This window comes from Narcine bancroftii, chromosome 4 (assembly GCF_036971445.1).
Source record: "Narcine bancroftii isolate sNarBan1 chromosome 4, sNarBan1.hap1, whole genome shotgun sequence".
NCBI lineage: Eukaryota > Metazoa > Chordata > Chondrichthyes > Torpediniformes > Narcinidae > Narcine > Narcine bancroftii.
This window is the reverse complement of record NC_091472.1, coordinates 263,544,727-263,565,876: the sequence shown is the minus strand read 5'-3', so window position 1 is coordinate 263,565,876 and position 21,150 is coordinate 263,544,727. Positions and strand designations below refer to the sequence as shown.

The window sequence follows — 21,150 nt, the reverse complement described above, 5'->3', positions numbered from 1 at the left end:
ACCTGGCTAGGGACACAACCCTTTAAGGCCCAGACAGTAGGCGTGGCTTAGCTCTCAGCCAATCGCTGTAATCACAGTCTAGATACTGTAACTATATACACTATATACATTGGTGATAGATCTATACTATCACAATTGTTTAATGGTTTTATTGTATATGTTGAATGTTTATTGGTTTTGGAGGGGGGTGGGGGGGGGGGGGAAGGGAAGGTAGGAGGGAAAAAAAGGGGAGAAAATGCCACTGTGTATATTTAAGAGGGAAATGTTTGTATGTATTTTGGTTGATATGGTTCACAGTGTGAAAAATAAAAAAAATATTTAAAAAAAGCTTGTTCCGCCATTCAATGAGATCATGGCTGATCTGATGATAGGGTTAACTCCCCCTACCCACCTTTTCCCATATCTCTTACTATGTAAAAATCTATCCAATCTTGACTTAAATATATTTACTGAGGTAGGCTCTGCTGCTTCAATGGGCAGCAAATTCGACAGATTCACCTCCCTCTGGGAAAAGCAGTTCCTCCTCATCTTCATCCTAAATCTCATTCCCTGAATCTTGAAGTTATGTCCCTTAGTTCTGGTCTTCCCTTCAAATGTAAGCAACTTACCTACCTCCATCTTATCTATGCCTTTCATAATTTTATATGTTTCTATAAGATCCCCTCCCATTCTTCTAAATTCCAGTGATACAGTCCCTGACGACTCAATTTCCCCATATATATTAAACTCTGGAATCAACCTGATGAATCTCCTCTGTATCACCTCCAAAGCCAGTACATCCTTCAAGTAAGGAGACCAGAACTGTACTCTGTACTCCAGATGTGGTCTCACCAGTACTTTGTACCTTGTCACATCCTAATTCTTGCGGGACCCTCCTTGGTTCCACTGGAAGTATTTGACTATACTTTCAAACATGAGAAGTGCCATAGTTACAGGATCTTATGATGCAAGGGCTCAACCAAGAATCTTGACAAAGCCTTTGCCTTTGCAGATGCTGCCTGGCCCATTGAATTCCTCTAGTAGCTTACTAAATACCATAGAAATGCAGGCTGGTCTTACCTTTAGAGCTGGAAGCTCACAGGCTGACTCAGAGGCAGCTGAAGCAGACGGAATGGTTGGAACATCACAGTTTGGACTGGCCTCCTCATCGTTTAGATAATCGCTATAAAATGGGGGAAAAATAAACTCCATGAATGTTACCTTTTATAGTTGCTTCCCAAGAACAACACCTGAACAATCATCTTTCTTTGTTAAAAAGCCGATATTCAGGAGAACCAGCCAGGTTGAAGTTGAGCTTCAACGTTCAACATCTTTCCCCATCATCCTTGGCAATCCTTGCCACAAATAAAATTTATTCTGTCCATAAAGATCCAACAATCTAATACAATACAGGGAACAGTTCAGAACCAAGAAGAAAAATCTCCCTCCCTCAATGGATGAAGCAATTCTACTTGACTGACCTCCCAGTTGACTTGCCAATGATCTAGTCCTTGAGAGAAAGAAACCATGGTAGCGGACCGGATCAGCCAGGGCCGAGCCAGAGGATTGCTGTGGTCAGGGAAGTTTCCGTCATCCTCGCTGCATTATTGTATGAAGTGCAAGCAGCAAAACACAGCTCAGGCTCAGTGGCAGAATGCCTCACGCCAGTCACAGGCTGCTGACTTCTGGGAACCGAGAATCAGGTCCAAGATCCATGCAGGTGTGAAGCCGAGCAGGCCTCCCAACAGGGCTCGGGCGCTGAGAGCTCCCTAATGCTGTGGGGGTTAGGAAATGAGCGTTGAGGAGGTGTGTCCTGGGTACGGGGCCCCAAGCCCAGGTTCACCTCTGAACAAGATGTGTGCCAGCTACAGAAGTGCTGCAGGTGTGATTTGATGTCTCCCTCTTTTGCTTCTCTTTCATGTTTAAATAATGGCAGCAGAACTTGGAGACGTCATTTGCCTTTACAAGACAAACAAAGGAAAAGTTTTCAACACATTTTGAGTATGTGCCAATAAACTGAATATCGAGTAAGATTAATTATGGCAGGTAACTTCCTGAGGTAAGAAAAGCTTTTAAACTATTTATTTTATTTAATTTATTTTTAATTTCAGTTTGTAATTTTAATTCAGACATATAGCAGGGAAACAGGTCCATCTGCCCCACGAGCCCAAATACACACAATTCACCTAGCAACCCTGTACGTCTTTGGAATATGGAAAGAACCTAGAGGACCCTGAGGAAACCCACGCACACTGAGGAGAACGTACAAACTCTTTACAGGCAGTGCTGGATTCAAACCCTGGTAAATTGCATTAAAATTAATATCTTCCCAAGGATACAATACCTATTCAATCATTATCAATTCCCTTAACAGAGAAATTCTTCAATGAGCTAAAGAAAATAATAAGGAAATTATGGAAAGGGGGGAGACCGAGGATTGTGTTAGATAAATTAACAGCAGTGCATGAATCATGACATTTCAAATCTATTTCAATATTTTTTTTAAATATAATCACGTCTTAAAAATGGGTCTAGTTTCCACAAAGATGCATATGAAGCGCAATTAACACATGGGTAATCAGAGCCAAAGTGAACTGGTAAAGGTCCTCAACAAATTAGGAAGGCTGGTCAAAATCTTGACCCAGCATTAAACCAATGTGCTGCCTAATCTCATTTGCTTTATTGACTAACGGTTCAAAATTTACCCAAGAATAGTATTTCCTCTCACACTGAGGAAAAGAAGAAAATCTGCTATGCTGGGGTCTAGTGCTATACACAAGTGCTGGAGAAACTCAGCGTCTCGAGGAAGTAAAAGGCAGTCAACGTTTTGGACCTGAGCTCTTTATCAGGCAGACATCTGAATAAAAAGGTTGGTGGAGGAGGGGGGGTGAGGATGGAAGAACAGGCAAACAGGTAAGAGGTAATAAATAGATGGATATAGCCGAGAGGATAGGAGAAAAAAGATGAGAAATTATAGTGGAGAGGACAAAGGGTGAAGATAGGTAGCTGTCTTATAGAAGCTGTCTTGTAGGTAGCTGTCTTTGTAGGTAGCTGTCTTATAGGTAGCTGTCTTATAGGTAGCTGTCTTATAGGTAGCTGTCTTATAGGTAGCTGTCTTATAGAAGCTGTCTTATAGAAGCTGTCTTATAGGTAGCTGTCTTATTGAAGCTGTCTTACAGAAGCTGTCTTATAGAAGGAAGGGAAGGTTGTGGCAGGCTGGAGGAAAGGAGAAAGAGGGATGATGGAAAGAGAGAAAGATCGAGAGAGAGAGATGGGGGGTGGGGGTGGGCGAAGGTTGACAACCTTTTACTTCCTGTGTTTGCTGCATAACCTGCTGAGTTTCTCAATCACTTTTGTGTACTGCCTTTCCTCTCACATTTATACGCAACATTCATGTTTGTGACTCTTCGATCACCAGGATTAAGTTACAAGGCCACCTTATCTTGCTCATGTCTGGATTTGCTCTGAATTGCCTGACAATAAATATGGAAACTATAACAACAATTGCCCTCTTATTTTAAAAATTTCTATTCCAAATGTTGCACATTAAATAACAATGAGCCACATATTTCTGCTATCACACCCTGGTTATTGCAGTTTAACTTGAAATCAGAGCAAGTTTCTACCAATTGTAATCAAATGGTACAAGTAATCTTATTTTAAATACAGGATCAGACAGACTTGCTTGGAAGTTGGTCATGACACAAGATTTTATAAGTGGATTAGAACTGGCTGCCTTTCTGCTGTGAAGCTGCATACACATTACTGTCTGCCACAAAGTATTCTTACTGTTGCTTTGAAAACAAATGCTAATTAAAAGGTATTCTTGAATAATGCCTTGCAAACAAATAAGTGGATTCGTGCTCCCTTTATTGGAGCATCAGTTCCAAAATCTGACAGTAGAAATGTGATACCAGGCTTGTAAGATGGGGACTAGATTTTTATTGTGTGTTATGGGCTAAAAGTCAAGATCTGTTGTAATAATTTCAGAAGTAAATCACAAAATTCTGTAAACACCATGGTTTTTTAAAATATATTTTTATTTTACACACTATGAACCATATTAACCAAAGTACACACAAACATTTCCCTCTTGAATATACAGTGTCATTTTCTCCCCTTTTGCCCCTCCCTTCCCTCCCTCCTTCCTACCCACCTCCAAACCCATTAAACGTTTAACATATCTTTCTTTGGCTTGGCTTCGCGGACGAAGATTTATGGAGGGGGTAAAAAGTCCACGTCAGCTGCAGGCTCGTTTGTGGCTGACCAGTCCGATGCGGGACAGGCAGACACGATTGCAGCGGTTGCAAGGGAAAATTGGTTGGTTGGGGTTGGGTGTTGGGTTTTTCCTCCTTTGCCTTTTGTCAGTGAGGTGGGCTCTGCGGTCTTCTTCAAAGGAGGCTGCTGCCCGCCAAACTGTGAGGCGCCAAGATGCACGGTTTGAGGCGTTATCAGCCCACTGGCGGTGGTCAATGTGGCAGGCACCAAGAGATTTCTTTAGGCAGTCCTTGTACCTTTTCTTTGGTGCACCTCTGTCACGGTGGCCAGTGGAGAGCTCGCCATATAATACGATCTTGGGAAGGCGATGGTCCTCCATTCTGGAGACGTGACCCATCCAGCGCAGCTGGATCTTCAGCAGCGTGGACTCGATGCTGTCGACCTCTGCCATCTCGAGTACCTCGACGTTAGGGGTGTGAGCGCTCCAATGGATGTTGAGGATGGAGCGGAGACAACGCTGGTGGAAGCGTTCTAGGAGCCGTAGGTGGTGCCGGTAGAGGACCCATGATTCGGAGCCGAACAGGAGTGTGGGTATGACAACGGCTCTGTATACGCTTATCTTTGTGAGGTTTTTCAGTTGGTTGTTTTTCCAGACTCTTTTGTGTAGTCTTCCAAAGGCGCTATTTGCCTTGGCGAGTCTGTTGTCTATCTCATTGTCGATCCTTGCATCTGATGAAATGGTGCAGCCGAGATAGGTAAACTGGTTGACCGTTTTGAGTTTTGTGTGCCCGATGGAGATGTGGGGGGGCTGGTAGTCATGGTGGGGAGCTGGCTGATGGAGGACCTCAGTTTTCTTCAGGCTGACTTCCAGGCCAAACATTTTGGCAGTTTCCGCAAAGCAGGACGTCAAGCGCTGAAGAGCTGGCTCTGAATGGGCAACTAAAGCGGCATCATCTGCAAAGAGTAGTTCACGGACAAGTTTCTCTTGTGTCTTGGTGTGAGCTTGCAGGCGCCTCAGATTGAAGAGACTGCCATCCGTGCGGTACCGGATGTAAACAGCGTCTTCATTGTTGGGGTCTTTCATGGCTTGGTTCAGCATCATGCTGAAGAAGATTGAAAAGAGGGTTGGTGCGAGAACACAGCCTTGCTTCACGCCATTGTTAATGGAGAAGGGTTCAGAGAGCTCATTGCTGTATCTGACCCGACCTTGTTGGTTTTCGTGCAGTTGGATAATCATGTTGAGGAACTTTGGGGGACATCCGATGCGCTCTAGTATTTGCCAAAGCCCTTTCCTGCTCACGGTGTCGAAGGCTTTGGTGAGGTCAACAAAGGTGATGTAGAGTCCTTTGTTTTGTTCTCTGCACTTTTCTTGGAGCTGTCTGAGGGCAAAGACCATGTCAGTGGTTCCTCTGTTTGCGCGAAAGCCGCACTGTGATTCTGGGAGAATATTCTCAGCGACACTAGGTATTATTCTATTTAGTAGAATCCTAGCGAAGATTTTGCCTGCAATGGAGAGCAACGTGATTCCCCTGTAGTTTGAGCAGTCTGATTTCTCGCCTTTGTTTTTGTACAGGGTGATGATGGTGGCATCACGAAGATCCTGAGGCAGTTTACCTTGGTCCCAACAAAGCTTGAAAAACTCATGCAGTTTGGCATGCAGAGTTTTGCCACCAGCCTTCCAGACTTCTGGGGGGATTCTATCCATACCTGCTGCTTTGCCACTTTTCAGTTGTTCGATTGCCTTATATGTCTCATCCAGGGTGGGAACCTCATCCAGCTCTAGCCTTAGGGGCTGTTGAGGGAGCTGGAGCAGGGCGGAATCTTGGACTGAGCGGTTGGTACTGAAAAGAGATTGGAAGTGTTCTGACCATCGGTTGAGGATGGAGATCTTGTCGCTGAGGAGGACTTTGCCGTCTGAGCTGCGCAGCGGGCTTTGGACTTGGGGTGAGGGGCCGTACACAGCCTTTAGAGCCTCGTAGAAACCCCTGAAGTCGCCAATGTCCGCGCTGAGCTGGGTTCGTTTGGCGAGGCTAGTCCACCACTCATTTTGGATCTCCCGGAGTTTGCGCTGAAGATGGCTGCATGCACGACGGAAGGCTTGTTTCTTCTCTGGACAGGACGGCTTTGTAAGGTGAGCCTGGTGGGCAGCTCGCTTCTTTGCCAGCAGCTCCTGGATTTCCTGGCTGTTTTCGTCAAACCAGTCCTTGTTTTTCCTGGAGGAGAAGCCCAGTACCTCTTCAGTGGATTGCAGTATGGTAGTCTTCAACTGATCCCAGAGGGTTTCAGGGGACGGGTCCGTGAGGCGGGTTGCAACGTCGAGCTTTGCTTTGAGGTTTGCCTGGAAGTTTCCTCTCGCTTCGTCTGACTGCAGTTTTCCAACATTGAACCTCTTTCTGGGGGCTTTATTGTTCCTGGGCTTTGGCTTGAAGTGAAGGTTGAGCTTGCAGCGAACCAGCCGGTGGTCAGTGTGGCATTCCGCGCTAGGCATGACCCTGGTGTGGAGCACATCTTGTTTGTCACTTTCTCGCACCAGGATGTAGTCCAGGAGGTGCCAGTGTTTGGATCGGGGATGCATCCAGGTGGTCTTAAGGCTGTCCCTCTGCTGAAAAAGGGTGTTTGTAATGACAAGCCGCTGTTCTGCGCAGAGCTCCAACAGGAGGCGCCCATTGTCGTTGCACTTGCCGACGCCATGCTTGCCCAGGATTCCTGGCCAGGTTTCTGAGTCTTTGCCGACACGAGCGTTGAAGTCGCCCAGGATGACAACCTTGTCGGCTGTAGGGGTACGTTGGATGAGGTTGCGCAGGTCGGTGTAGAACTTGTTCTTTTCTGCTGGTTCCGCCTGGAGGGTTGGAGCATAGACACTGATGAGGGTGATGTGACGCTTGTTTTGAAGTGGGAGTCGCATGGACATGATTCGGTCCGAGAGGCCTGTCGGAAGGTTTTCGAGTTTGGAGGCAATGAAGCTCTTGACCATGAAGCCTACACCAGATAGGCGTCGTTCATCCGAAGGCTTGCCAGACCAGTAGAGTGTGAAGCCCGCGCCGCGTTCTTGGAGGCTGCCTACATCTGCCAGGCGGACTTCACTGAGAGCGGCTATGTCGATGTCAAGTCTGAGGAGTTCATGTGCAATGAGGGCAGACCGACGTTCAGGTCGGTGGCTGTCAGTCTTGTCTAGCATGGTTCTGATGTTCCAGCATGCTAGCTTGAGTTTGTGAGCATCTTTTGAGGGGGAGGACGTGGAGGGGGAGGACGTGGAGGGGGAGGACGTGGAGGGGGAGGACGTGGAGGGGGAGGACGTTGAGGGGGAGGACGTGGACCTGTCCTCGGGCCTGCGCAAAGGAGCTTTTAGGTGGAGTGCAGTGCGCGCAGTACTGGCCCCACCCTTTACACCCATGGTTCGTGTGCCGTGGCCAAGCAAGCTGGGACGTGGCAGCGAGGTCCTTGGGTCGTAGGTTTTATATCGGAGTGGCCTTCTCCTATGCAGGTTTCTTACCCGGGCTGGAGGGGCCTGCCTCCCCTCCTAGGTCGGTCCATACTGCCCGGACCGGGGCCGAGGCCGCCGCAGTTCACCCTGTGCCTGGACTGGGGCCACCGCCTCCCACTCCCTGCCCGGACTGGGGCCTCCGCCTGCCTCACTCGACCGAGGCCGGGGCCGCCGTCTCCCCCTTGCTCCTGCCCGTATCGGGGCCGCCGCCGTCTACCCTTCGCCCGGACCGGGGCCGGGGCCGCTGCTGCTCTCCCTGTGCCTGGACTGGGGCCGCCGCCTCCCACTCCCTGTCCGGACCGGGGCCTCCGCCTGCCTCACTCGACCGAGGCCGGGGCCGCCGTCTCCCCCTTGCTCCTGCCCGTATCGTGGCCGCCGCCGTCTACCCTTCGCCCGGACCGGGGCCGGGGCCGGGGCCGCTGCTGCTCTCCCTGTGCCCGGACTGGGGCCGCCGTCTCCCCCTTGCTCCTGCCCGGATCGGGGCCGCCGCCGTCTACCCTTCGCCCGGACCGGGGCCGGGGCCGCCGCTGCTCTCCCTGTGCCTGGACTGGGGCCGTCGCCTCCCACTCCCTGTCCGGACCGGGGCCTCCGCCTGCCTCACTCGACCGAGGCCGGGGCCGCCGTCTCCCCCTTGCTCCTGCCCGTATCGTGGCCGCCGCCGTCTACCCTTCGCCCGGACCGGGGCCGGGGCCGCTGCTGCTCTCCCTGTGCCCGGACTGGGGCCGCCGTCTCCCCCTTGCTCCTGCCCGGATCGGGGCCGCCGCTGTCTACCCTTCGCCCGGACCGGGGCCGGGGCCGCTGCTGCTCTCCCTGTGCCCGGACTGGGGCCGCCGTCTCCCCCTTGCTCCTGCCCGTATCGGGGCCGCCGCCGTCTACCCTTCGCCCGGACCGGGGCCGGGGCCGCTGCTGCTCTCCCTGTGCCCGGACTGGGGCCGCCGTCTCCCCCTTGCTCCTGCCCGGATCGGGGCCGCCGCCGTCTACCCTTCGCCGGGACCGGGGCCGGGGCCGCTGCTGCTCTCCCTGTGCCTGGACTGGGGCCGCCTCCCGTTTAACATATACAATACAATAAACCCATGAAACAATGTCATCACACAATGAAAATAAACAAGGAAATTGTGTCATCTACTTTTGCACACTGGGTCAGTTCATTTCGTCTTCTTCTCATTCTATCATTTTAGGGGATGGAGGTCTGCGGTAGGCCCCTCTGTTGAGTTCCATGTACAGTTCCTAAATTTGTTCAAATAATATGACTTTATTTTTTTAATTATATGTTATTTTTTCCGATGGAATACATTTATTCATTTCTATGTACCATTGCTGTACTCAGACTCTTTTCTGATTTCCAAGTTGACATTATACATTTTTTTGCTACAGCTAAGGCTATCATAATAAATCTTTTTTGCGCTTCATCCAGTTCAAGGCCTAATTCTTTACTTCTTATATTACTTAGAAGAAAGATCTCTGGATTTTTTGGAATGTTGCTTTTTGTGATTTTATTTACTATCTGATTTCGATCTTCCCAAATTTTTTTCACTTTCTCACATGCCCAAATTGCATGTACTGTTGTTCCCTTTTCCTTGTTACAGCGAAAACATCAATCTGATAATGTTGGATCCCATTTATTTAACTTTTGGGGCGTGATATATAGACTGCGTAACCAATTATATTGTATCATGTGTAACCTCATGTTTATTGTATTTCTCATAGTTCCGGAGCATAGCTTTTCCCATATTTCATTTTTCATCTTCACATTTAGATCTTGTTCCCACTTTTGTTTGGGTTTATAGCTTATTTCATCATTTTCTTTCTCTTGCAGCTTGATGTACATGTTTGTTATAAATCTTTTAATTATCATTGTGTCTGTAATCACATATTCAAAGCTGCTTCCTTCTGGTAACCTCAGCCTGCTTCCCAATTTGTCCTTTAAGTAGATTTTCAGTTGGTGCTATGCAAACATTGTACCATGAGTTATTCCATATTTGTACTTCATTTGTTCAAATGATAATAAATTATTTCCCACAGAAAACAATTTTCTATTCTTTTAATCCCTTTTCTCTCCCATTCTCTAAAGGAAAGGTTATCTATTGTGAAAGGGATTAGTTCATTTTGCGTCAATAATAATTTTGGTAGTTGGTAATTTGCTTTTTTTCCTTTCTACGTGAATCTTCTTCCAAATGTTGAGCAGATGGTGCAGTACTGGTGAACTTCTATATTGCACCAGTTTTTCATCCCATTTATAAAGTATATGTTCTGGTACCTTCTCCCCTAATTTATCTAGCTCTATCCTGGTCCAGTCAGGTTTTTCCCTTGTTTGATAAAAATCTGATAGATATCTTAATTGAGGTGCTCTATAATAATTCTTAAAGTTTGGTAGCTGTAAACCCCCTTGCTTGTACCATTCTGTTAATTTATCTAGCGCAATCCTCGGTTTCCCCCATAAGAATTTCCTTATTATTTTCTTTAGCTCATTGAAGAATTTCTCTGTTAAGGGAATTGATAACGATTGAATAGGTATTGTATCCTTGGGAAGATATTCATTTTAATGCAATTTACACTTCCTATCAGTGTTAGTGGTTAATCTTTCTAATGTTCTAAGTCATCTTGTAATTCCTTCATTAATAGCTGATAATTTAATTTGTATAGATGGCCTAGATTATTATCTAGCCTAATACCTAGGTATCGGATTGCTTGTTTTTGCCATTTAAATGGTGATTCTTTTTTAAACTTTGTGAAATCCGCATTATTCATTGGCATCGCTTCACTTTTATTTGCGTTGATCTTGTACCCCGATATTTCTCCATATTCCTTCAATTTCTTATGTAATTCTTTTATTGATAATTCTGGTTCTGTTAAGTATACTATGATGTCATCTGCAAATCGACTGATTTTATATTCCTTCTCTTTTATTTTTATCTCTTCTATTTTATTTTCTGTTCTTATCAGTTCTGCCAATGGTACTATTGCTAAAGCGAACAGTGAGGGAAATAGTGGACATCCTTGCCTAGTTGACCTGCTTAATTTAAATTGGTTCGATATATATCCATTTACTGTCACCTTCACCATTGGACCCTTATATAATGTTTTAATCCAATTAATATATTTCTCTGGTAGGTTGAACCTCTGTAGTACTTTGAATAAATAATTCCATTCTACCTTTCTCTGCATCTAAAGCAACTGCCACTGTTGGCATCTTATTTCCTTGTACTGCATGGATTAAGTTAATGAACTTACAGACGTTGTCCGTTGTTTGTCTTTTCTTAATAAATCCAGTTTGACCTAGTTTTACTATTTTTGGTACACAGTCGGCCAATCTGTTTGTTAATAGTTTTGCTATTATCTTATAATCTGAGTTAAGTAGAAATATTGGTCTATACGATGCTGGTGTTAGTGGATCTTTCCCCGTCTTTGGTATTACTGTAATTATTGCTGTTTTACATGAATCTGGCATGCTTTGTGTTTCTTCAATCTGGTTCATTACTTCCAGGAGAGGAGGAATTAGTAACTCTAAATGTTTTATAGAATTCTATTGGGAGTGCGTCCTCCCCAGGCATTTTATTGTTCAGTAGCTTTTTTAATATATCTTGTATTTCCTCTATTTCATATGATTTTATCAATTTATTTTGCTCATCTTCTTGCAATTTCAGTCGTTCAATTTTAGCTAGAAACTCATCTATTTTGTCTTCTTTCCCTTCATTCTACGTGCAGTATAATTGTTCGTAGAATTCCTTAAAGTTTTCATTGATCTCTGTTGGGTTATATGTAATTTGTTTGTCCCTTTTCCTTGATCCCAATACCGTTCTTTTAGCTTGTTCTGTTTTGAGCTGCCAAGCCAGTATTTTGTGCATTTTTTCTCCTAGTCCATAATACTTCTGCTTTATTTTCGTTATGTTCTTCTCCACCTTATACGTTTGTAGTGTTTCGTATATTTTTTTGTCCGCCAATTCTCTTCTTTTTGTTGTATCTTCGCTTGTTGCTTGTTCTTTTTCTGTACTTACTATTTCCCTTTCCAGCTGTTCTATTTCCCAACTGTAGTCCTTCTTCATCTTAGTTACACAACTTATTATCTGCCCTCTGATGAAGGCTTTCATTGTATCCCATAATATAAATTTGTCTTTCACTGATTTCATATTTATTTCAAAGTACATTTTAATTTGGCGCTCAATAAATTCTCTAAAATCCTGTCTTTTAAGTAGCATGGAGTTTAATCTCCATCTATATGTTCTTGGTGGGATGTCCTCCAGTTCTATTGCTAATAACAGGGGTGAGTGATCAGATAACAATCTTGTTTTATATTCTGTTTTCCTAACTCTTCCTTGGATAATGGGCTGACAACAGGAACAGGTCAATCCTTGAGTATATTTTATGTCTACTCGAATAATATGACTATTCTTTCTCCTTTGGGAGTTGTCTCCTCCATATATCCAAAAGTTGCATTTCCTGCATTGATTTAACCATACATTTTGCTACTTTGTTCTTTCTGCTAGTCTTTTGTCCAGTTTTATCCATCTTTGAATCCAAATTAAGGTTAAAGTCCCCTACTATCAATATATTCCCCTGCGTATCTACAATCTTCAAAAAAATATCTTGCATAAATTTTTGATCCTCTTCATTAGGTGCATATATATTGAACAAATTCCAGAGTTCAAAATATATCTGACATTTTAACATTACGCATCTCCCTGCTGGATCTATTATTTCCTCCTCTATTTTAATTGGTACATTTTTATTGATTAATATAGCTACACCTCTGGCTTTTGAATTATATGATGCTGCCGTTGCGTGCCCTACCCAGTCCCTCCTTAATTTCTTGTGTTCCACTTCAGTTAGATGCATTTCCTGCACGAATGCTATATGTATTTTTTTCTTTTTTCAGTAAATTTAATAGCCTCTTCCTTTTGATCTGGTTATGTATTCCATTAATATTTATAGTCATATAGTTCAACGTGTCCATCTAGTACTTTGTTTACATCTCATTTCTGCTTCCTCACCACCACCTTTCCCCTGTTCCCCATTTCCATTTCTCAGTTTCCTTTTTTTGAACGCACTGTATGACAACACTTCTAAAACATAAAATTTTTCAACCATTCCCACATCTAAAATTCCCTTAACCCCAAGTGTCCCCCCTCTCTCTGAGTCACCCCTTGTCCCTTGCCGGGCAACCACAACTCCCCTCTCCATTCGGACTGCGAACCCGTACACAAGTGTCAACTGATTTCGCAGTGACTGTTATTCTCTCCCACCCAACCCCCTCCAGAAAAGACTTTTATCTTCACATTACAACAAAGCTCCCACTCTTCTCTTTTTCTCTATCTATTTATTTATTTATATTTTTTAAACCCCTCCTCTTTTATCCCCCTTCTCCCTTACTTCCCTTTTCTTCCCTCCTTTAGTTCTTACTTATACATTATTTTTACTTCTTTATATGTAGTTTTTCATCGTTCTTTGTTCTTGTTACATCTCTTCACCTCTCTTTCTGTCTTGTAGGCATTCTGCAAATTCTTGTGCTTTCTCCGGATCTAAGAACAGTCTGTTTTGCTGCCCCAGGATAACTATTTTAAGCACCGCTTTATATCTTAACATAAATTTATAGCCATTCTTCCATAGGATCGATTTTGTTGCATTAAACTCCTTCCTCTTCTTTAGGAGCTCAAAACTTATGTCTGGGTAGAAAATTTTTTTTTGACCTTTGTATTCCAGTGGTTTTTTTTGTCTTCTCTAATCTTATTCATTGCCTTCTCCAATATATTTTCTCTTGTCGTGTATCTCAGGAATTTTACTAAAACAGATCTTGGTTTTTGTTGTGACTGTGGTTTCAGGGCTAATGTTCTGTGTGCCCTTTCTATTTCCATTCCTTCCTGCATTTCTGGCATTCCCAGGACTTTTGGGATTCATTCTTTTATAAATTATTTCATATCTTTGCCTTCTTCATCTTCCTTAAGGCCCACTATCTTTATTTTGTTTCGCTTACTATAGTTTTCCATTATATCCATCTTCTGAGCTAATAACTCCTGTGTTTCTTTAACTTTTTGTCATTTTCTTCCAATTTTCTTTTTAAGTCGTTCACTTCCATTTCTACCGCCATTACACGTTCTTCCACATTTTCTAATCTTTTCCCTACATCTGTTATGACCAGCTCTATTCTACTCACTTTTTCTTCTGTACTTTTCATTTTTTTTAATTTCACTAAATTCTAGTGTCAGCCATTCTTTTAATGCTTTCATTTGTTCTTGAAAATTTTTTAAATCTATGTACTGTCCATTCATTTTACCTCCTATTTCTCTGTGCAAGGCTCGGTGTTCTTCTTCTTCTGTGTCTGCCCTTGGGTTTGTGTCCTCTATTTCCCTTCCTTGTATCTGTGTCTCTTCTAACTTTCTTGTTGAGATGCTTGTCTCAGTTTGTTGGGTATTTTTTTCCATGGTTTCTTGATGTTGGTCCTCTCCTTCTGGGCTGGTTATCTGTTGTATCTCTAGTTTCCTTTTTTTTCTTTCTCACCCCCCCCCCCCCCCCCCCGTTCCCATTATTTTCTTTATCTTCCAGCTGGGAGCCCTGTTGTCGGGCCTCTCTCAGCTGTTTGTGCTGTGGAGTTTCACTCCACAGCTGGTCCCCCTCCTGTCAGTGTTCTCCTTGTCATGCACATCGCACATGTGCGATTCCTCGCGCATGCACAGTTACGCACCCATGTTTGGCTCCATGAGCCATTTTTGCAGTCCTGCAGTCGGTGGGTCGCGACCCTGTGGGGTCTCCACTAACCTCGGGGAGTGGGCTCCTCTTTCCACGGCCAGTCCCTGCTTTTTCGTGCAGGTAAGGCCTTCACCCTTCTCTTCTGGCGTCTTTCTTTCATCTTTTCTTCCCGTTGTTTTTTGTTTTTCTTTCTTAGGTGCCATTTTCTCCACACCTTTATTTTTTTTTGTTGTGATTTGTGTGTCTGGGGCTTTGTTTTTTCTTTACATTTTTCCTTCTTTTCTGTAGAGGGCTGGTATTCTCCTACCGGCCACTACTCCATCATGTGATTCCTCCTGTAAACACCATGGTTGAATTTAAAAAAAAACACAAAATGCTGGAGATGCTCAGCAGGTCAAACAGTGTCCTTTATGTAGCAAAGATGAAGATACAGAACCGACGTTTTGGCCTTGAGCCTCTCATCAAGGTATGAAAAAATGCCGGCAGGCATCTGTACAAAAGAGTGGGGGGCGGGGAGGATGTATCAAAGGCAGGAGAGGATAGGTGGAAAAAGGAGGGAGGGGACAGCAGCAATGTGGGCGAGGAGGGATGGCTGAGTGGGTAGGAGAAATGGAAAGACAGGAAAAGGGGGAGGGGGAAGAAAAGGCGAGCAGGTTTAATAGAAAGCAGTAAATTCAATGTTAATGTCATCTGGCTGGAGGGGACCCAGATGGAAAATAAGGGTGTTCTTCCAACCTGCAGATGACCAGGGTGGAATAGTACACTAGGCCATGGACAGACATGTGAGCTTGGGAGATTGTTTCGCTGAGCACCTCCGCTCCATTCACATCCACAGCGACCTCCCAGTGGCCAACCATTTCAATTCTGAGACACACTCCCATGCTCACATGTCTGTCCATGGCCTTGTGTACTAATCCACCCTGACCACCCACAGATTGGAGGAACACCTTATTTTCCATCAGGGCACCCTCCAACTAGATGGCATTAACATTGACTTTACTGCTTTCTATTAAACCTGCTTGACCCCCCCCCCCCACACTTTTCCTGTGTTTCCATTTCTCCTACCCACCCAGCCATCCCTCCTCCCCCTCATTGCTGCTGTCCCCTCCCACCTTTCTCCACCTATCATCTCCTGCCTTTGCCACACCCCTTCCTCCTACTGTTTTGTTCAGATGCCTGCTGGCATTTTCTCATTGTTTGATGAAGGGCTCAAGCCCATAACATCGGTTCTGTATCGTTACCGTTGCTACATAAAAGACACGGTTTGACCTGCTGAGCTTCTCCAGCATTTTTGTGTTTTCGTAATCACTTCAGGTTAGGGAGGAGCAGTGACAACTGGAAACTATAGCAGAAAATATGAACTCCAGAAGGGTCATGTGTACATCTGACAGAATGTTTACATTCAACATTCTCGTGGGGAATAGATTTTTATTGTGTGGTTATGGGCTAAAAGTCAAGAGATACCATTATCACTTCAGAGGTCAGGGAGGAGCAGTAACAACTGGAAACTACAGCAGAAAAGTTAAACTGCAGAACTCATTGAAATGTCACATGCACATCTGACCGAATATCTGCATTCAACATTCTCGTGGGTGCTGAAATGGAAGATGGGCAAATGGCCTGCTACAAGTTCGATGCAATCTGCTTCTGCTCAGATACCCTCGGTTTATTAAGGTAACAGATGGAACTCATTGGATAAGTTAACAAGAGTTCAACTGTCATGCTCACCTTGATTTTAAATGGCCTCATGTCAGAGATTTTCAATGATTCACTGAATCCTCTCTGGTTAACACAATCTCCACATATTTCTGCCAGTGTTCAACAAGAATGTTTGCCTTATTTTATTTCACATTTACCAGATGGATAAAGAGAAATGAGCAGTGAAGGAACAATCTAAGCTCCTCATTCTTCCAGCAAAGTTCTTGCCTTCATTTTTAAAAAAACCCAGGGCAAATAATGTGGAATTTTGTTTTTTTGTTATCACACAATTTTGTGTGATAGCACTTTGCTTAAAAAAAAATTCTCTTCCCCTTTCACCCCCCACCAAAATGTTCATCTCACAACTTGAATACCCAAGTATTGAAGCTTAAACTGGGGAATAGTAGAGTTGGAGAGGGGCCAAAAGTCTCCATAGACATGGTCATCTTGGTTCACTCCAACAGATCTGTTGGGTGCATTTAGAACCTAATACAGGTTGCAGACACACACAACAATTTGTTACTTCAAATAGGAGAAAGAAAGTTAGAGTGGGGGGGGGGGGGGGGGTAAAAAAAAAAGTACAGGAGTAGGCATAGATGGAAGCAGTAGAATCAGATGGAAGTGGGGGTAACCTAAAATTAGAAATATCAATGCTCACGTTATAGGATTTAAGACTGTCAAGATGTGTTTTTCCTCAGCTACACATTTGGTCTATGATAATGGCATATGTAAGAATAAAGCATCATTAAAATGATCCATTCCATGATTTTTAGATCACTTAACAGGAGCAGCAAATGTAAATAGATTCAGCAGCTCTGATTCTCCAGAGAAAAGGAGTTAGATAAGTGAGATTGAAGTCAATCAGGAAGGTGTGAGCTTGTCAAATTTAATGGAACCCTCCTAAAACTTTTCAGGCTCTTATAGTTATACTTCCCTCCATGTATTTGCTTGATTGTGTAATTTACTCTAAAATTAGCAAGGAACCTTTTGATGATAGCATTTGCTATTACCTTTTTACAAAGTTGTATTCTTGTGGATGGCAGGGTCTATGTGGACAAGATGTAGTGGAGGTAAGTGCAAGACTCGGGCCTTTGTCCTTTGAGCCTGTGTCACCACAATTGACAAAAGCACTCTGATGGTTTAGTGCATCTGTTGATAATAGGCTTAAATTTGTTGGGACCTGAAAGATGCTGCACCCCACCACTTCACTGGGATTTTATTTTTTAAATCAAACTTGGATTTCTATCCCTCTATTCAAGTTTATTGTCATCTGATTGTCCAAGTACAACCCAACGAAATTGCATTCTCTAGTCCTTGGTGCAAGACACGCTGACACACAACTAGAATTAATCAACTGTAGTCAGAGGAAAATCCATGTTTATTAAGAGAAGAGAACATTTTGAATGTCCTAGGGAGGAAGGCCTCATCCTGGGAACATGTCCCAGAGGTAGAGGAATAGTGAGAAAGCGACAGCATCCTTATCAGGGACAGGATGGGAAGAGGTACAATCCAGGTAGCTGTGAGGGTCGGTGGGTTTGTAAAAGACATTCATTGATAGTTTCTCCCCTGAGATGGAGTCAGAGAGATCAAGGAAGGGGAGAGTGGCATCAGAGACTGTCCAGGTATATTTAAGGGCTGGGCATAAGTTGGCCGTGAAGTTAATAAAATTATCAAGCTGTGCAGGGGTACCGGAGTTGACAATGTAGTGGAGGAAAAGATGGGGAGTGGCAACCTCACACTTGGTTCTACAATGATTACACTGACTGTTAAATGCTTTAGGACACTCAGGACATGAAAAGTGCTCTATAAATGAAAATTTTCTCAATTTAATGAGAGCAACACAAAATAAAAATACCATGGGCGTTGGAAATCTGAGAAAAAAAAAGAGAATTCCTTAGCAGGTACAATAGATACACCAACAAGTTCTGATGTTAGGCTTTCAAGTAGAAATGTTGATTTTGATTCATTGTAGCCTAACCCTAAAGGTGCAAGATTCATCTCTTTCTATTACAATTTTAATCACAATCTTAATCCCAAACCTTACTCTTTGCATTGCCAATCTTAGCCTCTGGCATAAAAATCACAAACATTCAATAATAAACAAATTCAGTGCTACAACCAAAACCATTTAACCACAGCTCAACAAAGAACTTCCTCCAAACCTTGCCATGCAAAACAAGTTCCGATCACTCCACATCTGCAGATTAACCTTCAAAATGAACTGCATTTTAAACAAAGGTAAAGTGGCATAAGGGCCGACATTGTATAGGGAATAAATAATCTTTCTAAATTCAAAAGCATTACAAAGAAATAGGCAGGAAATTGTGTATCGCAGTTGGGGTTGAGTGTGCTGAGAATTCAATGCCCCTGGTTGTGGTTGAGCACTGCTCCTCATCAGATCCAAAAGTTGTTCTAACCAGAGGCTACACCTCAAGTTCTTCGGAGTAAATATCACCAACAGCCTGTCCTCGTCCAACCACGTTGAAGCTACAATTTTAAAAAAAATACCAATGACTACTTCCTCAGAAGCCCAAAGAAATTAGGCATGTCCCGAGGTCTCACACTAAATTCTTTTACAGGTGCATCAGTGAAAGCCTCCTGCCCAGGTTCATCACAGCTTGATGTAAGAAATGCTCTGCCCAAGACCAAAAGAAACTGCAGTTTTGAACCCGTCTCAGGCCATCATTCAAACCCCTCCCCTCCTTCTAATGCCTTGAGACCTCTTGCTCGCTTGGAAATGCTGCTCAGATACTGAATGATCCTTCCATCTTGGTCACACACACTTCTCTAATTTCTGACAGGCAGAAGATAGATCCAGGAGCTAGAAAATATGAACCTCCAGATTCAAGGACAGCTTTTCCCTGCTGTTATCTGACTGAAATGGACCTCTCATTTGTAAAGGATGATGCCCTTGCACTGTTTTTTTTTTAATGCACTTTTCTCTATGACCAGCACTTACCACTTTCACCTGCACTCTTTAACTTACTGTAACACAACACCTGCACATTGTTTTTTATTGCTGTATGACTTACTGTACTTTAATATGGGTTGACTTGCCTAGATAGCATGGAAAACACAGGTCAGTGCATGTGACAAAAAAAATTCCACAGAAACCTGACCAAAAGTAATGCAAAACCTTCCTGTATAATAATTAATTTAGTGACAGGGACAGTGTCTCCTCTGCTTCATGTCTAGCATTTTCCCCGGTTATTTATCAGATTATACTTGGTTCAGTTAGCCTAATGAAGAACTTGCTTCAAAGATTATGGCTGATTTTCCTTCCCAAAGCCTTGGATATTCTGAACAGAAACACTTCCTCTTTCCATTCAATAGCAACATTCAGCAGATGCTAAAATAAAAACACAACATGCTGGCGATACATTCATCATGGGCGAGTTTGCATCTCTTCTGCACAGACTTTCTTTAAAAAAAAATTCTGATTGACTCTAATTATAGTTCTATTCGTTAATTTAAATGGACTTACAAGGTGAAGGGGTCACAGGCCGGTGTGCTTCTCCACAGGTCCCCATCATCTTGCCAATTGGGAATTCTGCTTGGCAATAAGATCGTGTCTACAACTCCCAGGCTCCTGTTCGAAAAATGGGAAAAAAGTGAGCTGCTGGAGAAATTCAGCAGGGCAGATGGCATCTGTGGAGGCAAAGAGATGGTCGACATTTTGGGTTGAGACCATGCAGCAAGACTTACAGAGTGTAAAGAGGAGATAGCCAGTATAAACCTGTGAGGGGGAAGGATGAGACAGGAAATGGAAAGAAAACATCTGGGGAGGGCTCTAATTGTTCCTCCAACCACACACTCAACACTCTAGGTCCCGTATCTCCTCCCACACTGTTCCCATCTGCTCACCCTCCCCTCTTTACCTGGTTGCAACTCTTTAGTGATCCCACCTATCACCTCCCAGCCTCTGTGGCCATCTCTACCCTTTCCTCTCCCACTTGAATTCATCTGCCCATCACCCCTTCCTCACCTGGATCCTCATCCCATCATTCACACCAAACACATAATTTTTATCCTGCTAAGAACAAACAGGACTACAGAACAACAGAATGGAAACTAAATATTTCAGTGGAAAGTACCCAGTCAAACGAAGAAATTAATTAGAGAAATAATAAACTGCAGATGCTGAATTCTGGAGCAAACAAAAAAATACAATCTGCTGGAGGAGGGCAGCATCTGAGAAGAAAAAAGGAAATCGTCAATGTTTAGGGTTGGAACCCTTCATCAAGATTGAGTGTTGATGAAGGGTTCCTACTCGAAACATTGACCATTCTTTATCTCTCAGTGATGCTCCTCGACGTATTCAATTCCTCCAGCAGATTGTCTTTTAAATGGAATAAACCAATCCTTCAAGCTTGGTCTGGCTAACTATGTGACAGTGATGTCCCTAAAGATAGATGAAGGTTTTGAGTCCTGCACCACCCTCTCCGGGAGTTATAAGATATAATACCCTGCCCTTTGTTGGGGTACAAGTGCCAACATAAACAAACACAACAGTGCATTGGGAAGGGTTGTGGCTGTCATGTGACAGCACTGCCCTCTACCGAGTCAGAAGACACACCAGCTGCCAATCAAGGTTTGGTTCTGCCCCACTCATTAGTGCACACCTTGCTGTTGGTTTCATGTAAATTATCTGAACTGGACTCTCCAGCCTGCCTGTACTTGGCCTTAAGCCATTGGCTATTGTAATTGAATTAACCCTCCCAGCACTGAGCCTTTTACACCTGTAAATGATCTGGGATGGACCCTCCAGCAACATAAAGGTGCCACGTGCTCTTTGTTTTCTCTCTTTCTTTCTCTTTCTCTCTTTCTCTTTGCCAGCTTGGGACCACCCTGCTTCACTCCAGGCCTAGAAATGTGGAAGGGTGCTGGAGAAACTATTGGTAAGCTGAGCACTGTTAAAAGGGTTGGGAGCATTTAATTAGTATCCCTTGTAGCATAGTCATGGAGTCATGGAGTCATGGAGTGGTGGGGAATCGTACTGATTTTTCCTTGATCATTGTATATACCAGTTGTGTGTGTGTGTTACCATTTCCCACACTTGCCTTTTGTAAATAAAATACTTCCCTACATCA

General features: G+C 43.8%; 1 protein-coding gene across 7 annotated transcripts in view; it reads right to left on the bottom strand.

Annotated features, from left to right (window-relative positions):
* The window catches only part of epb41l5 (erythrocyte membrane protein band 4.1 like 5), a 208,660-nt gene that overhangs the window by 37,355 nt on the left and 150,155 nt on the right, over positions 1–21,150 (bottom strand). For all 7 annotated transcript variants that reach the window (XR_011356619.1, XR_011356621.1, XR_011356620.1 and 4 more), the window contains 2 exons: positions 19,545–19,649; positions 1,060–1,162 (listed from right to left, as the gene is read on the bottom strand). Coding sequence is in view for 4 of the 7 variants with exons in the window: in XM_069934871.1 (XP_069790972.1) it covers positions 1,060–1,162; positions 19,545–19,649 (208 nt within the window). In the remaining 3 variants the exon portion in view is untranslated. The remainder of the gene's footprint in view (positions 1–1,059; positions 1,163–19,544; positions 19,650–21,150) is intronic.